Raw genomic sequence first — 16,313 nt, 5'->3', positions numbered from 1 at the left:
CCACCTTTCAGCGTCTTCTTCTCGCCTCTGCAACGCCGCCCTTGTGGATTTTTCCTAACAATTGCAAGTCGCTGTTGGCAGCCTAGCAACCAAAAGCGCGAAAGCCCTGGCCGCAGTAATGAAAAGCGAGCTGGAAAAATTGGGTGGGGGTGGGAAAAGGGAAAATAAAGCAATCATTGCACTTGTCCCGCGCAGCAGCAACAACTCCTAACTGCAACAACAATATGGCCAAGGCTGCAGGTTTTTCATTTTTCTTTCATTTCTATATTCATTCCTGGTTGCTACGTTGCTTCAATTCAGCTTCGTTCCCTCTGTGTGTGTGTGTGTCTGCATTGGTGGTGGTATCGCATAGCACGTGTGTATGGGTTTAAGAGCTCGCCCACAATGGGCGTGGCAGTCATTTCCCGCAATTACGCCTACACACAACCGACCTGAGTTGGGGCTATAGTGCTATGTAGATGGATGCGGACTGTGGATGGAAAACGGGGATCAAATTGAAAATGGAAATGGCATTGGAGGAGTTGCTCCTGCGATAAGCCGTATTGCCACCGAGATGTGGCAACTCTGGCTAACGGTCGTATACGTATCATGCCCAGAAGTATGCAAGACTTTTGTGAGGCCCTTCGTCTGATGAAATGAGAGCGAAAAAGGGACTGGGAAAATCTATAACAATTGGGTGAAATTAATTGGGGAGCGTGGGTACTACAAGTTTTATCAGGTGGAAGATTAAGATGTGGTATATTGAACTTCATACATTATATTACTTGACTTATGTGTACGAAAAAAATGTGTATTGAAAACTTAAGTACACATAGAAATAATGGAAACCATTTTAGAATACTTCGAAATTCATTAAAATTGCCAATAATCCGTACATGTTACGGGATGAATCGTAATGAGATGATGAAGTCTCTTCGGAAATATTTATTGCCATGTGGTTGTGTATGCCATTCACGGCTTAACCTGGTATATACCTTCTTTTAGCCCCAATTTAAAAAGTTTGGTGCGGTTGCAATTGGACCTACAATTGCACCTCTTTAGGTGTGTATGGGGGTGTTTTTGTGGTAGCCGGATGGTCTTGACTTTTTGTTCAACTGTACGTCCATCAGTCTGTGTGGCTTTGGCATAAAATGTTTCAAGTGTCATTTATATTCATTTTTACCCCTTTTTAATGCCGGCTGCAGCCACGCCCATCGCCCACAAGCCAGCCCAGACCACTGGACGTCTGTGCAAATTAAAATGTTTCCGTTGTCGTTGTCGCAAATTCTCACACAGACACGCTCAGAAGGAAAGAGAGAGCCATAGTTGGCCGAGATTGAATTTTATGTCCCGACGTCGGGCGCCAGAGTTTCTGTGAGTCCTGTGGATCGTGGCAGGATGTCAGGGTTGTCCGGATGCGGATTACACTAATTATGAAATGACATCGACAACGGCGTCGTTGATTTTAATGGTTTTCTGTTGTCAACCCAATTAACAAATTTTCTCGCCTTTCGCTTCGATTGCAGGAAGGATGCTGCTGATGTCACCGCCGTTGCAATAGCAACACCAATCCCATAAAGCCGAAGGAAAATCAACCCCTGCTGCACCCAGTCCTCCCCCCGAGAACAAGCCACACACATGTTGCTGCCACAACTAAGATGCTCAGCGCTGCCAATGCAACTGCAACAGCAACACATGGAGCAGCAGCAGTCGCTATTGCCGCAGCCGAGACTTATGTCATAACAAACAAACAGCAGCAACATCAGCATCAGCAGCAACAACAAGCATTTGTTGTTGCCGCCAACAAAATGGTGATACCAGCGACGGGAGCTACGATCGCCGGTATTCCAACAGCAACAACAACAGCAGCCGCCGAGTCAACAGCAGCGCAGCAAGACCAGCAGCAGCAGCAACATGTTCTGTTTCAGCCGCACCTACAGACAACAAGCGCAACTGCAGCAACCAGCACACCTCAGCAACAGCAACCACCTCAGCCGCGGCAGCATCCCAAGAAGCGAAAGTTCGATCCAGCCGAGCTGGACAAGACCGAGCAGCATCCCCAACAGCAGCACCAGCAGCAAGTGAGCCTGCAGAAGCAGCAGAAACCCGCCGATACATCTGGCAACAGCGATGGCCTGGCTAACGGTAATCAGCAGCATCGCATGATCGTGAGTTGCGGTGCAGGCGCCGGCAACAAAAGTAGCAGCAGCAGCAACAGTAACAGCAGCAGCGATATCAAGCAGCAGCAGCAACGTATTATCATTGCATCCCCGCAACATGCCAGCGGTAGTACTTACAAGCAACATGTTGCCAGCGGCAACAATAGTCACGCAGCCACAATCAATCATCAACAACGCACACACACGCCCACAACCGCCGTCTACTACCAACAGCAACAGCAGCAGCAGCAGCTACAACAGCAACCACAACGTTTTAGCTTTAACTCAAACAATCAGCAACATGTACAGGAACAACACCAGCAGCAACAGCAGCCATCCCTGCTCGATCTCAGCGAGTGGAACAACACGCGTGTCCTAGCCAAAATCCAGAATAACTATGCTCCCGGGGTAATACGCCACGCCCAGGAGGCGTCTCCCGACTCAATACTCGTGGAATTCGATTCCACCGATTTGGGATTACTGCTATATACGGATGTGTTGCACCAGGGTCGTAACCATGTGATACTCGATGCCAGCCCGCCCATGGCGGATGTGAGTACCCCAAATAGTGTGTCTTTTCTCGCCCCATATTGTAAAGGCCTTTTTCTCTTTCTCGATTAGATTACGCTCGATGCCCGTGTCTGCGTGCGCCAACGGGTAGAAGGACGTGGCTCTGGAAGCTTCGTCTACGTGGAGGGCATCATTACTGACATCAACCAGAACACGAAGCAATACAGCGTGCAACTGATCGGCGATGAAATGGTGAGGGCATTAAGCTTGCAAAACTTTCTTTATACATTTTAAATAGTACTGGAATTTATGAATATTGATTTTTTATACGAGTTGCTTACTTTATGTAAGCGAACATATTCAAATAATTTCAAATCTAAAATCTGTGTGCTTCCTGTACATAAGTTTTTCACTTCTTTAAAAGTTCTTACTTGTACTTATACTGTTACTACCTGTATTATTACAGCCCACCACCAAGGTAGTGCGTCGAGCCGATCTACGGCTCCTGCAGCCGCCTTGGTGGGACGAGCTCAACGAACTGACAATGACGGGTGGAGCAAGTGCCTCCGCTTCCAGTGCCAAGCGGAAGGTGTCGGCAGCGGGAGCAGGAGCAGGAGCTGCAGCTTGCGAGGCGATGGCCGTGCCCAGTGGCAATATCGTTTACCCGAAAGCGGCCACCGGCACCCCGTTGACCTTCGTGGCCACCCGTTACGATGGCAAGCTGCCCACGGCACCACCCACAACGTCCCATCAGCAGGCGCAGCAGCAACTGGTGAAACAAGAAGAGTATTATCGAACGACGGCCACTTCGCCTTTCCAGACGCGACCCCCCATCGCCGGGCCCTCCCACGGATCGGAGCAAGTGGTCCAGGCGACACAGTCGCATCCCCAGCAGTACAACGGCCTGGCGGACATCGTGATCTCCACGTGCAGCAATGGGCAGCACCTCAAGATGCAGCAGCAACAGCAGCAGCAATCGTCGCGGGGCTACGACGACTACGACTCGGACGATGAACTCAAAAGGGTCGGCATTGGATACTCGCCAGCGGCCGGCGACCTGGACACGGAGAAGATGAGCGCCTGCAGCAAGCGGAGCAGCATGCAGAGCCGCGGCAGCACGTCCAGTCTTCTCGACCAGAGGCTTACACCCCGATCTCATCCAGCAACACCAAGGTGAGCGGAAATCCTTTTTTAGGAAAATAAAAACGGAAGTCATGGTTTACGATTTTCGTAATTAACGAAAATATATTTCACAAGACCAAAATTCTAGTGCTTATATGGTCATCCCATTCTGTTTGCTATAACAACTCCCCTATTCTTTCCCGCTTGCTAATAAACCGGCAGTGCCATCCACAGATCTCAGGCCACTACGCCGCACCGCTTCAAGAAGGGAGACATCGTGGAGTCGGAGTCCGGCGTGCGGAAGAAGTACAACGGGAAGCAGTGGCGTCGCCTGTGCATGCTCTGCACCAAGGAATCTCAGCGACGCGGTTACTGCTCACGGCACCTCAACCAGAAGGGCAACAACAGTGCCCTGCCCTCGTCCACGGGCCCGGGTCGTCTGCTCAGGTGAGCTCTATTTTCCCTCTGAAGAGAATTATTTTTATGTAATTCCAGTTTTTGATGAGTCTTGTATTAGTTTATGCATTTCGTGTTTTGCAAGATGGAGTAAGGAACTAATGTCATTATAGTATACGTTTTAATTTATATTTGGAGAGCATTTCCTTTGCAATAATCCAATTAAATGTTTACTACATACATAAATCAAAGTTAAACTTTCATCAGAATTCTTTACTATAGAACACTATATTTATGGGCGTCATAAAAGTCTTTTCGAATAAATTTCCTCCGAAAGTTTCTGTTACAACACCTTCTAATTCCGGCTACACCAAATATTTCAACCAATACTACAAATTTCAACTGTTGGATTCTTTACAAATGCCCTAAGATTTGTTTAGATCTTGTATACATATAATTATCAACTAACCTGCGCACCCATTTTGTTTCTTTATTATTAGTGACAGTCGATCGAGCAGTAAGACGCAGATCGATGAGGACACCTCTCGCGACTCGGAGACGTCGCCCAACTACCGGGTCAAAGGTCGCTACGACCAGGAGGAGACCGATGCGGCCGTCATGCTGGGTAAGTCTCTACGGCACCATCACACCTCTTGACTCTTTACGATCTGGCAGAGGGCATCATAAAAGCATTTAAGACACCGTTCTGGAACCTGGGCTCTAACAATTTATTCATAGTTTGCAGCAATTCATTTCAAGGCTGGCCTTTCCAGCCTTCCCTCGTGCCGTCCCTCTTCGCTCTGTGCAGCGCCGGCTCAATCGTAAATACATCTGGGTTCACGCAATTAGAGAGACAAGGCCAGATATTTTTCACGGCGCTTGTGGAAAATATTTCTTTGATTTCGGTTAGGAACCACAGAACTTTTGTGCACCCTACTTAGCTGGGGGAACGTTCTTCACCAATCCCCTCTTACAGAGTTCCCCCATTAAGGTATCTCTTCGGAATGCAGAAGACAGAAAGGTCTTTCATTCAGAACCGGATTTCTTAGGCACTGAAAAAAGTCTCGTTTATAAAACCATAAAATGCAGGCCTAAAGTAAAGGCTCTCGAGCTTCTTTTGAACAGTAAATTCGTATCAATAAAGAGGCTTATTTGACCCATGCGTAAATGTTTATGGGTTAAAAATGGTTATTCTTCAAGCTTCGGGCATTAAAGGAACGCTGTTAACTAGGAAACTTTAAAAGTTTCTAAAAAAAAATAGGGCTTAAACAAATAAAATATGGGTAGAATCAAGTGAGCTTCTTGAGCCCTATTGTTAATCAATTACCCTTATTAATAATGACAATAGTTAAAGGTTCTATGTGTCAAAATAAATAATTACGTAGACTGAAATAATTGCTAACTTCAGATCAGATTTTTTTGGATAATACGAATACTCTACCTAATTTACCGAAAAGGCTAGCGCACTTGGTCCAGTCGTGATGACCGAGACCTTTTCTTGTCTCTTGTTTTCTGGTTCGATGCATTTCCAATTCACCATAAAATGCATATCATAAAGTTTTATTGTGGCAGCGCCGTAGTTCTTTCTTTCTCCCTCCCGACCCCTGTCCATTTTTCACACACCTCAACAAAGGTCGTTTGTCCGTCCGCCTCGCCGCTTTTCATGAAAGGTGTCGCTGCTGCGGCGCAAAGGTCGTGTCCGATTCCAATTTCGATCCCGAAAACGAATCAAGGGTTCCATTGTCCGCCGGAGAGAGCGACAGATCTGCCCTCCCGCTCCCACACCCTGGCCACTTGAGAGTGTGACCGCAGCGTGATTTACACGCCAGACGCAGCGACTGCGCAGCCGCAGCGGCGAAGGGAGATGCTCGCAGTGGCGTAGTCGAAATAGTTTACCTTATGTCTCCAATATATTGGTCGGAGTATGTTTGTTTAGATTTAAGTTAGATTTAATGTAGTTCGAGTGATCAAGTTTGCCATCGTATAGAGAAGTAAACTCTTCAAAATACTGTAATCCCTGTATCCCAAGGGGGTTTCTGATTCCCTTTGCACGCCACTGGCTGGGCTGAACGCATTCCTAAGCACCTGCAGAAGGTAAAATAAGTCGCGATCGCAGCATCCACTTGAGTCGAAACAAAGCGGTGGCCGCGACGCCGGCAGAGGCTGCGTGCGAAGCGCAACAGATTCTTTTCTTTTATCCAGCTCTTTTTCTTGTTATTTGCCCTGTGCCTTTGATTCCTTTTTACCTAAACAACAAAAATGCACTTGAGAGCGGCCTGGCACGCACACACACACGAGCGCGTGCTGCACACCGACAGGGCAGGTAAACAAACATGGCGAGCGCGAGAGAAAAGAGATTGGAGAGAGCGGCGCTCGACTTATGCTGCCGACGTCGCTGCCACTGCCCTTGCAAAGAACGTCGTTGAAGAATCGGCGATTGCCGCATTTATGCTGAAAAGTGGGAACTGTCAAGAGCACAAAAAATACGTGAAGAGCAAGAACGGAAAAAGCAAAGCGATGCGAATACAGCGGACAAAGCGAATGTGACAACTACAACACGACGACGAAGGCAGAAAAGTGTATTTTAAGCAGCGGTTGGCCAGCCAGAGAGATTTCCGTGGAAATGCTCAAGAGGAGCGCAAGGACGTCATGAATGCGTTCCAGGACTTTGAGCTGGGGGCCAAACTATATCTGCAGTGCTTATGTAATGCCAAAAAAGAGCGAAGAATAACCGAACCCCTACCGATTGTGCTCTCCTAAGTCAGTATTAAATTTGATTCCATTCTTTCATACTTTTCAGTATCGCTGAGCAGCTCTCGATCTGCCACGCCCTCGTACACCTCACCTGTTAACCATGCCGGAGCCTCTCCTTTGAATGCCATTGCCCATTCGCCGGTGAATGTGTCCGCCACTCACAGGCAGAACTTTTTCACACCCATTGCCAACCAGTCGCAGCAGCAACAGCAGCAACCTGTGGCCGTACCGCTCGACTCGAAGTGGAAAACAACACCCAGTCCGGTGCTCTACAATGCCAACAACAACAGCAGCAGCAATAACAACACCAGCAGCAATAACAACACCAGCAACAACAACAACAATGACTGGGAGGTGGGCAGCAACAGCAATACTCATGTTGCAGCTACGGCACCAGCAACATCAACAGTTCGCGCTCAACCACTGCCGCCGCAAACGACGCCCGTTTCGCTGGTGATGCATGCCCCACCGCAGCAGCACCCACTGCATCAGCACCACCACCACCAACCGCCTCCACCGCCACCTGCCAGTTTGCCAGCCCCATCGGCACCAGCCACCAGCGGCAGCAGCAGCAGCCACAACAACGTGGGCCATGCCACCAGCGTTATACGCATTTCAAGCAGCCAGCAGCAACATCAGCAGCAACAGCAGCAGTCACATCCACATGTAGTTGTGTCCGGCGGACAGACTTTTCATCCCGTAATTGTGGACGCCACTCAGCTATCGGTGCCGCTGCCACCAACAACGGTTTCATTTCACCAGCCAAACACGCCCACCTCAACAGCGGCATCAATAGCTTCAATGGGGCAGGACAAGATGCTGCCAAAAAACGGTAAGTTGTTCTAAGTTGCATAAGTTGCATATCCTAATAAATTTATAAATGTTAAATTTGCTTGATTATAGGCAAGATACTCATTGTGTACTATTAAATACCAATAACCTCCCATATTTGTAGGCTACAATGCGCCCTGGTACAAGATTTTACCGCATATGACGCCTATGAGCAAGGCGTCCCCAGCTCCGGTCACTCCGACGCTAACCACATCGGCCGGCAGTTACAATGTCGTCATGATGCAACAGCAACAGCATCAGCAGCTTCAACAACAGCAGCAGCAGCAACAGTCACCACCCCAGATGCCGCTGAACCACAACAACAATCATCTGATTGTGCCCGCCCCACTAAGCTCGCCGGGCAAACCACTCAACTGCTCAATGAACGATGCCAAGGCAGCGGCAGCAGCAGCGGCCGCAGTTGCCAATCAGAGGCAACAGCAGCAGCAGGAGGAGCCGGACGATCAGCTGGACGATGATGTGTTCGAGGCCACGACTCCCGTGATCAGCGCTAACAGTAAGAAACCAACTGCGGCTATGCGTCTGCCCACCCACAACAGCAACATACGCAAGCTGGAGGAATGCCATGATGCAAGCGATGGAACTGCAGGTGCACCAGCCACCTCGGCTGCCAAGCGAAGGAGTCAATCGTTGAGCGCTCTGCAGCAACAGCAGCAGCAGCAACAGCAGGCTGGAGCGGCAGGAACAGCAGCTGGGCAGCCGGCGAACAAGAAAATCCGAAGACCCATGAACGCTTTTATGATCTTCTCAAAAAAACACCGCAAAATGGTGCACAAGAAGCATCCGAATCAGGACAACCGTACGGTCAGCAAGATTCTGGGCGAGTGGTGGTACGCCCTGAAGCCAGAGCAGAAGGCTCAGTACCACGAGCTGGCCAGCTCTGTTAAGGATGCACACTTCAAACTGCACCCGGAGTGGAAGTGGTGCTCCAAAGATCGCCGCAAGTCATCTACCTCGACAGCCACGCCTGGTGGAAAGGCGGGCGGAGCGGCTGGAACAGGTGACGCCAAGCAACGTCTGGTCTCAGTGGATGGTTCCGATTCCTTGGAGCACGATATGTGTCCCTCAACGCCAGGAGGCAGCGGCAGCTGCGGTGGTCAGGGCATGTCGTCCGATTTGCAGGGAGACATTATACCGCTGACGATTGACAACTATAATAGCACCTGTGATGAGGCTCCAACTACGATCTCGATGAAAGGCAACGGAAAGCTGATGAAGAACGAGTTGCCATCTGACGAGGATGAGCATATGCTGGTGGTGGAGGAGGAGCCTCAGCAGCCGGTGAAGAAGCTTGACCTGCACTGCCGCGAGCGGGTGAATGACTCAGAAATGGACGACACCCCCTTTGACTACCGCAAGCAGCAGCCAGAGGCCAATCAGGTAAATTGATAGCACGCACACTTGAATTGTTCCTTAATGTCACCAATATAGAATACAACTGAACTGATCATTTTCATAATTTTGCAGCGTTCTGCAGAGGAACATAATACATCCGGTGCAAATGGCCAGGCCATAAGCGCACCGCCGCTCAACGGAGGAGAGCGCGAAATCACACTCAAACCGAAGGCTATCAAAGCACATCCGGTGCTGGAGAGCAACATGCTGCCATACACCCAGATGTCCATCTACACGCAGTACACAAGTCCCAAGAACCCAATCGGTGTAACACCATTCCAACCCACAGGCGAGCAAACCCCTGCTTATATAAAACACGACATTCCATGCTAATCGAATGAATCCCCAAAATTTTGCTCTTCAGGCGGCGCCTTCAAATCGATGCCCATCAGCCCTAAGGGCAGCGGTGGCAAGCCTGAGGACGCTGGATCCCTGCAGCCACATATCAAGCAGGAGGACATCAAACAGGAGCCGCCATCGCCATACAAGCTGAACAATGGTTCGGGATCCAGCGCCGGAGGGGGCGTTGTTAGTGCTCCGCCACCGAACAGCGGAAGCGTCGGTGCCATCTTCAACTTCAATGTGCCAACAGCGACGGCTTTGAGTCAGAAGCAGTTTCATTACCCGATGCATCATCCCCATCGCAGTCCCACGGATCTTAGAGGTGAGTGCCATATTCCTTGATGGGTTCGCCAAAGTATGGCAGTTGTAAAGTGCATAAAATTGTAATTAGCCGTACAAGCTAAGCTCTAAAAAAGATTTGTTAGCAACGGCCTTAAGGATTTTCAATAACCTGCTATGGAGTTTAATCGCATAATTCTGTTATTCTTATTGTAATTATTGTATTTCGGAAAAATTTTTGTATATTTTATATCATCATTTAAATTTTATTTAGCTAGATATGGCATTATTTCTACTATGATTTGTTGACGTCCTATGATTTTTTTAACCAGTATTTTGGCTAAGTTGAAGTGCCGAAAATCAATTTTAAAAAAATAAAATTGGAACATTCCCAGCACCTGCATAAATCGCCTCACGCCCAAGACCCACTCTTCATTTACCATTCACAAGTTCATCTGCTAAGTTTTTCGAACAAAAGCTTTCTGCATAACATAACATCTTGTCTCTCTGTTTCTTTCACTTTCTATCTCACACACAATTAACACACCCCACTATTGTTCTTCCTTTGTCGCGCTAACATTTGTGTCACCTCACACTTAACAAAATCCATCGGTCGCAGATGAAGAGAGGGATAGGGGAGAGATTACACAGGGGCCAAAGTCGGGGGAGGGTAACGAAAAGGATAAGCCGGTCTTGGATGATCAGGAACGAGACGTGGACGAGGAGGAGGACGAAGACGAGGAGGACGACGACGAAGACGACGAGGATGATGAGCAGTTCATGCAGGAGTTGGCCAGTGTGAACGCCAGAGCTGGTTTCGACGACCTTGTCTCATATGCAATGCCTAAGGTCGTTATAACGCCCACCCCCACGCCACCGCCTGTGGCCACCATAGTGACCCCCATCAAGCGTAAGCAGTTCACCATAGTGCGATCCTTGACGCCGCTGCAGCCTTCGAACTCCCCGCACCAGCAGTTGAAGCATCTGCACCAGCGTCGCGGGGAAACTCCGCCAACGGTCATCACACGCGTGCCGACGCCTACCATCAATCACTTCACCATCATACGAACGCAACAACACCAACATTCCCATCCTCACAACACTCCGCCACCGTTGTTTTTTAAGCAGAAGGTTCAGGGTTCACCAGTGATTGCCAAGGTCACATCCACATTATCAGCATCATCATCCAACTCAGTCAGTAACGAAGCCCCTAATAAATTTTCCAATTTTCCAACACAACACCAAACAACAACCACTACAATAATACCATGCAATACTAATAAAAATGCCACGCCAATCATACGAAAATTGTTGACGCTGCAAGAAGGAGGCGAACTGGGCGGAAGCCATAAGGGCACCGGACGAGCGGCGATCCTTTACGATGCTTTGGTCCTTGACACGTTGCACGGTCAGGATGAGGAGGAGGAGGAGGAAGATGAAGGGGACGGCGAAAGGCAGGAAAATCTAAAGGTGGCAAGCAAAGAGCAGGTTTCCACATCCCAACCTGCAACGATGCTGCTAATTACCGATGTCAACGCATACAATCAGCAGCACGTTGCTGGCAACGCAGCAACCCCCGTATCGGGAGCAGCTACCCTTCGCCCAGTGTCCTTCATCAGTATTAATGCCTGTAATAAGATCACATTGCCAGCCAATGCCCGTATCCTGACTGCGGCCACGGCAACTGGCACGGCAGCTGGAGCAGCAGTTACTAGTCAGGCAGGAGCAACTCTTACCGTGATGACAAAGGCGTCGGCGGCAACAAATCATAGTAGTAGTAATGCCAGCGATATAACCATCACAGCAGCAACAGCTGCTCCCGTGTCCTCCAGTGGCTCCAGCATTGTCATGATAAACTCAACCACAATTCCTTCTTCATCATCCAATTCCACATCTTGTTCCTCAGCTGCCCACCAGGCGTGTGTGCCATCGTCGCCAGCTGGCATGGGATTAGGGCATGCGGCCAACATTGCCACGCCTCCAGCATCGGCGCCTGCCCAGATCATGGGAGGCGGTCCAGCCAGTCAGAAAATGTTCTTCGCCATGAGTCATCCGGTAAGCAACATTAATATACACTGGTAGCCAACACATGAATAATAATCATTACATGGTTTAGTATACGTTGCTGCAGCGTTCCCACCAACCAGGCACTCCCAGCCTAGAGCACTTGCAGCTGGATGCGTTTGCGCCAGGAGGTTACACCCTGAGGAACCACAATGGACTGTCTTCTCTGCCGCCGCCCGTGAGTGCGCAACCCACGATGTTGCTGCATGGATACACGCCCAGCCATAGCGCCGAACCACCAGCTAGATCGCCTTCGTACAAATCGATGCCCTCTACTCCAAAATCGGCCACATATCTCATGAGTGCGCCACCGGAGCGGGGCATGGATGGAGGAATGAGTGGATGTGCATCAGCAGCGGCAAGCGGGGGAGATGAAAGCGACATGGACGCGGATGGCCAGCAATTTATATTGGCACCCACACCTGCGCAATTGGGTAGAGCTCCACTGCAGAGGCGGAAGAATCAATGTAAGTAATCCCAGAAGATCACATTATAGTTTCGAAGCATAGTCTAACCACATTTCCTAATTCTTACAGCTCAAAGCAAATCAGAGAGCAATGTTTCCTTTGGCGGTAATCTGGGGACCAGCAATGGACAGCACATTAGTCGCAAGCTGCACTCACCCACAATGATGGAATCGTCATCGCCCATCATAGGCCACGTGAACAGCAGTAACCTCAGCTCGGCCCTGCCCACGCCCACGTCCTCGACAACAACACCAAACAGTGATGAGCAACTGCCTCTGACGCCGACAACCAGCAGCAGCAACAGTCACATAAATCAGCAGCCAAAGTCACCGATGAAAGGAGCTCCAGGATCAACGGCAGCGGCCCTGAAAAAAAAGAACGATGAGATGAATAAGTAAGGATATAATATTTTTCTTTTGATTCATTTATCTAACGCCTATACATGTGTGCTCACAGCAGTGTGCTCAAGCAGGTCGATTTTGAGAAGAAGTACAAGGCCCTGCCGCAGTTCCAGCCTGAGGATTGCCAGTCGCCCAGTGCCATCGCTGTGCCTTCATCGCCACGTGTCTACGGCACGAATTACCGCAAGAAGAACACGGCTCCGCCGCCAGTTCAGAAGCTAAGTGAGTTTTAAATTCGAAAATCCAGTTAACGCAATGTACCATGACTATCATATTCCCAATATTGTCCAGTGTGCGAGGACGACTCTATTGACGAACCAGCATCGGCACCGCCTACGACCACCCAGCGATTCTTTGGCCCGGACTTTAACAACGAGCTAAAGGGTAAGCTTAATTCAAATAAATCTGTATATAGGTTTAAAGACTCTGATTTCTGTTAAGGGGACCTCATTTGAATGAGTTTGAATTATACCTTTACCTTTATTTTCAAATACCTAATGAAGACGAACGCCTTGCAGAACTGGAGAGCTCTGATCAAACGGGACGCTCACCCAGGACCCCAAAGACACCGCTTCAAAGCGCTCGGTCCGATGCCAGTGAGAAAGGACACCGCAAAGTCCTGGAGACGCGACGCAGCCTGGTCTTGCAGTTGTTTGCCGAGCACGGCAACTTTCCCACTGCCCAGGCCACTATGGCCTTTCAGGTAAGTTGTCCGCACATTTTTTCAATTCTTTAACTCATAATTGTGCTATTGTGCTTATTCCCATCAACAGTCTAAGCACAGCGATGTCTTTCCGCGCAAGCAAGATCTTCAGCTGAAGATACGAGAGGTGCGTCAGAAGCTGCTGGGCCAAGCATCCTGCACTCCACACTCGGCGGGCCCCAACACACCGTCTGATTCCAACTCGTCGTCGACCACATTGAGTGCCAGTAGCACCAGCTTGAATATGCAGGCCACCAGTGCGGCAGGTAATTAGAAGCAGTTTTCTAATATAGACGCGTCCCTAGATTCAAAGATTAAGCGAATTAAATTGCTAGTAATGCAGTTTTAATGTATTTGAACTTTTTCTGCGCTTGTTGTTTATTTATTTTTTATTTTTAGGTTAAAGAGAAATGTTTTAAGTTTAATTTTAATTTGGTTTCCATTTCCCAACGAAAACATTGTACAGATGTTTTTCAATATTACTAAATAACAGGTTGCCACCAACAACAGCACCCTGCGCTGCAGCCCCATCCCGCCACCAAAACCACTGAATCTGATGCCAAGTACAAGTAATTTGAAGTGGAAAAGGACGGGAAGTTTGGCGGGAACAGAACAAGACAACAGATTGTTTGCTGCAAGTGACAAAATTACTTAAGGATAGTAAAGGAATCGACAACAAGAATTGCAGCAACGCAGACTCACAAAACGAAACGGATATACAAAAAAGCTTACACTTAGCAAACGCTCATGCATCAGATGCGTGGTTAACTAGTTTTTATTATTAACAGCTAATAGCAAGAAAGCAACATACAGAGAATAGAGAAAATTACAAATTTTTAATTACAATAGGCATACAAAATATGTAGAAGCAACGTAATTTGTGAGTCGAGTGGAGAAACTGATTACAAATGAATTTATTAAGCAGCTTAATAAATCAGATGCAACCGACACAAAGGAGAGGTAGAAATTTTGATGAAAATTTGAACTTTTGAAGCACATATGAAGTACATACATACATAGAAAAAATACATAACCGAAACATTGTATAATCCCCGCGTAAAGGCTTAGGTTTTAATTTACAGGCAAAACTGCGACCAACAAATTGGAAGAGCAAAGAAAAAACTACGGAAATAGAAGTTAAGCTTCAACTTAAATTGCACATTAATTTTGAAGTGTATCAAGCACAAGCAAAGAATTGTATAAATCAAACAGTAAGAAACTTGAAATAAACACTGTAGTTGTATTGTATATTTAGTAATAACATTTTTAACGAGAACAAATCCCCTCAAAACACCCACACTAACACCCAATCGCACACATCCAAATGCTTTTAAACTGTTTGCTTTTGTTCTCAAAGCTTATGCAACAAAAACCTTTTTAAATTGTATGTACATTTCCTTGAATTGGCTTTTTACATTGTTGTCTAATTGAATTATAATTTATATATATATTTTTATTTTAGTATAGCCTGTTTTTAAATTGTACACATACCGAAAAATAAACTCTAAAAAGAAAATAATTAAAAACCATTTATTACCGGCGATTGAAAGAAAACAAAAAAGAGAGAGAATGAGAGAACTAACTGTCTTCCACTGTTGCTGCAATATACTATTTAATATTGTTTACCATTTCGGTTCATTTAAATTTAGTTGTAAATTAATTTTTTAAGTATGTGACTGCATTTTATTCATATGCAAAAATTCTGTTCTTTGTGAGTTGTTTATTATTAAATGTTGTCGCTGACTTACATATGTGTTTAAATATTTCTAATTTAAGAACTTTGCCTAAAATTTCCTGCATTATGGCCAGTCTCACTTTCATGTGTTTTTTCCGAAGAAGCAGCAGTTACCAGAATTTTGACAAATTAAAAATAAATCATTGCAGATATACATACACTCAAAATATACAAAAATAATCTAGGTACGCAAAAAGTTTTAGTTTAAATATACACGTTATAGTTATAACAATCATTTAAAATATGCAATAAATAAAATCATCAAAAACAACACGTGAATTAATATGAATGCCGCTTTCAGTAAAGCTGGACGCTGCAAAAAAAAGAAATTAGCCAGAAAGATACAAAATCAACAAATTTGTAAAATTTAAAATCAACTCACGTAGTCGTTTATATTTTTTTAGTTTCGTGTTTAATAATAATTTAATTATAGTTTCTTTATGACGATAAGTTTTACATACCTATTAGTTATGTGTAATAATTAGTTAACAAACAAAACTTTATATTTTAGAAAAAGCGAATGGCCGTAAACTGTAGCGTGTTAATGTTAAAAAATACAAATAAAAACAAAAATAAAACCAAGTTTATAAGCATATTTGAGCCAACGTGTGAACTTAATTGTAGTAGAAACACACTGAAGTTTAATTTTTATTTTCACAAACTCCTCCTGAACTTCTCCCCTCAGCAAGCAAACTTGTGCCAATGACAAAGCTAAACTACAATACTTAAATATTGAACCCTCATGAAGCTAAGTAAAAATGTTTGTCAATTTGGTCAAGTGCAGGCAAAATAAAAACTTTTTGACCTGTACCAAGTTCGAGAACGTATACAAAATAAATAACTGATACAACAACGAACATTTTTGGCGATCAGCATTTCGGACTAAGAAAATTAATGACAGGAAATACTAAACAACCTTTGGCAATTACAAGAAAGAGAACAAAAATGAAACAATCTCAGTCAGCAAACACACAACAAAAAAGGCGTTTCGGATACAAAATTCTAAAATTCAGGTATTACAAAGAAAACAAAAATACAGATAGTGTTGTATAATGTTAAAAACAATTTTTGAACAAAGTAAAAATGAAAGATGAACTATTTAGCTATTTATACAAACGAGGCAAGTGAGTAAACTTTGGGAGTAAAAAAAATATA

General features: G+C 46.2%; 1 protein-coding gene across 10 annotated transcripts in view; it reads left to right on the top strand.

Annotated features, from left to right (window-relative positions):
* The window catches only part of LOC122621950 (putative transcription factor capicua), a 42,434-nt gene extending 28,243 nt beyond the window's left edge, over window positions 1-14,191 (top strand). The window contains exons 3-19 of one of the 10 annotated variants that reach the window (XM_043799991.1): window positions 1,506-2,690; window positions 2,760-2,900; window positions 3,115-3,821; window positions 4,005-4,217; window positions 4,667-4,791; window positions 6,967-7,752; window positions 7,876-9,152; window positions 9,240-9,456; window positions 9,532-9,831; window positions 11,695-11,843; window positions 11,905-12,319; window positions 12,389-12,713; window positions 12,776-12,942; window positions 13,012-13,104; window positions 13,239-13,423; window positions 13,494-13,689; window positions 13,890-14,191. In XM_043799991.1, the coding sequence (XP_043655926.1) occupies window positions 1,638-2,690; window positions 2,760-2,900; window positions 3,115-3,821; window positions 4,005-4,217; window positions 4,667-4,791; window positions 6,967-7,752; window positions 7,876-9,152; window positions 9,240-9,456; window positions 9,532-9,831; window positions 11,695-11,843; window positions 11,905-12,319; window positions 12,389-12,713; window positions 12,776-12,942; window positions 13,012-13,104; window positions 13,239-13,423; window positions 13,494-13,689; window positions 13,890-13,909 (6,369 nt within the window). In that variant the 5' untranslated portion in view covers window positions 1,506-1,637 and the 3' untranslated portion in view covers window positions 13,910-14,191. Of the gene's footprint in view, window positions 1-1,505; window positions 2,691-2,759; window positions 2,901-3,114; window positions 3,822-3,992; window positions 4,218-4,666; window positions 4,792-6,606; window positions 6,871-6,966; window positions 7,753-7,875; window positions 9,153-9,239; window positions 9,457-9,531; window positions 9,832-11,694; window positions 11,844-11,904; window positions 12,320-12,388; window positions 12,714-12,775; window positions 12,943-13,011; window positions 13,105-13,223; window positions 13,424-13,493; window positions 13,690-13,889 lie in introns of those variants that run through there. The other 9 variants (XM_043799987.1, XM_043799986.1, XM_043799988.1 and 6 more) reach the window with 9 other exon arrangements.
* The last annotated feature ends 2,122 nt before the right edge of the window (window positions 14,192-16,313 follow it).

This window comes from Drosophila teissieri, chromosome 3R, assembly GCF_016746235.2.
Source record: "Drosophila teissieri strain GT53w chromosome 3R, Prin_Dtei_1.1, whole genome shotgun sequence".
In the NCBI taxonomy this organism is placed as follows: Eukaryota; Metazoa; Arthropoda; class Insecta; order Diptera; family Drosophilidae; genus Drosophila; species Drosophila teissieri.
The sequence above is the reverse complement of the archived record's forward strand: the minus strand, read 5'-3'. Positions and strand labels throughout refer to the sequence as shown.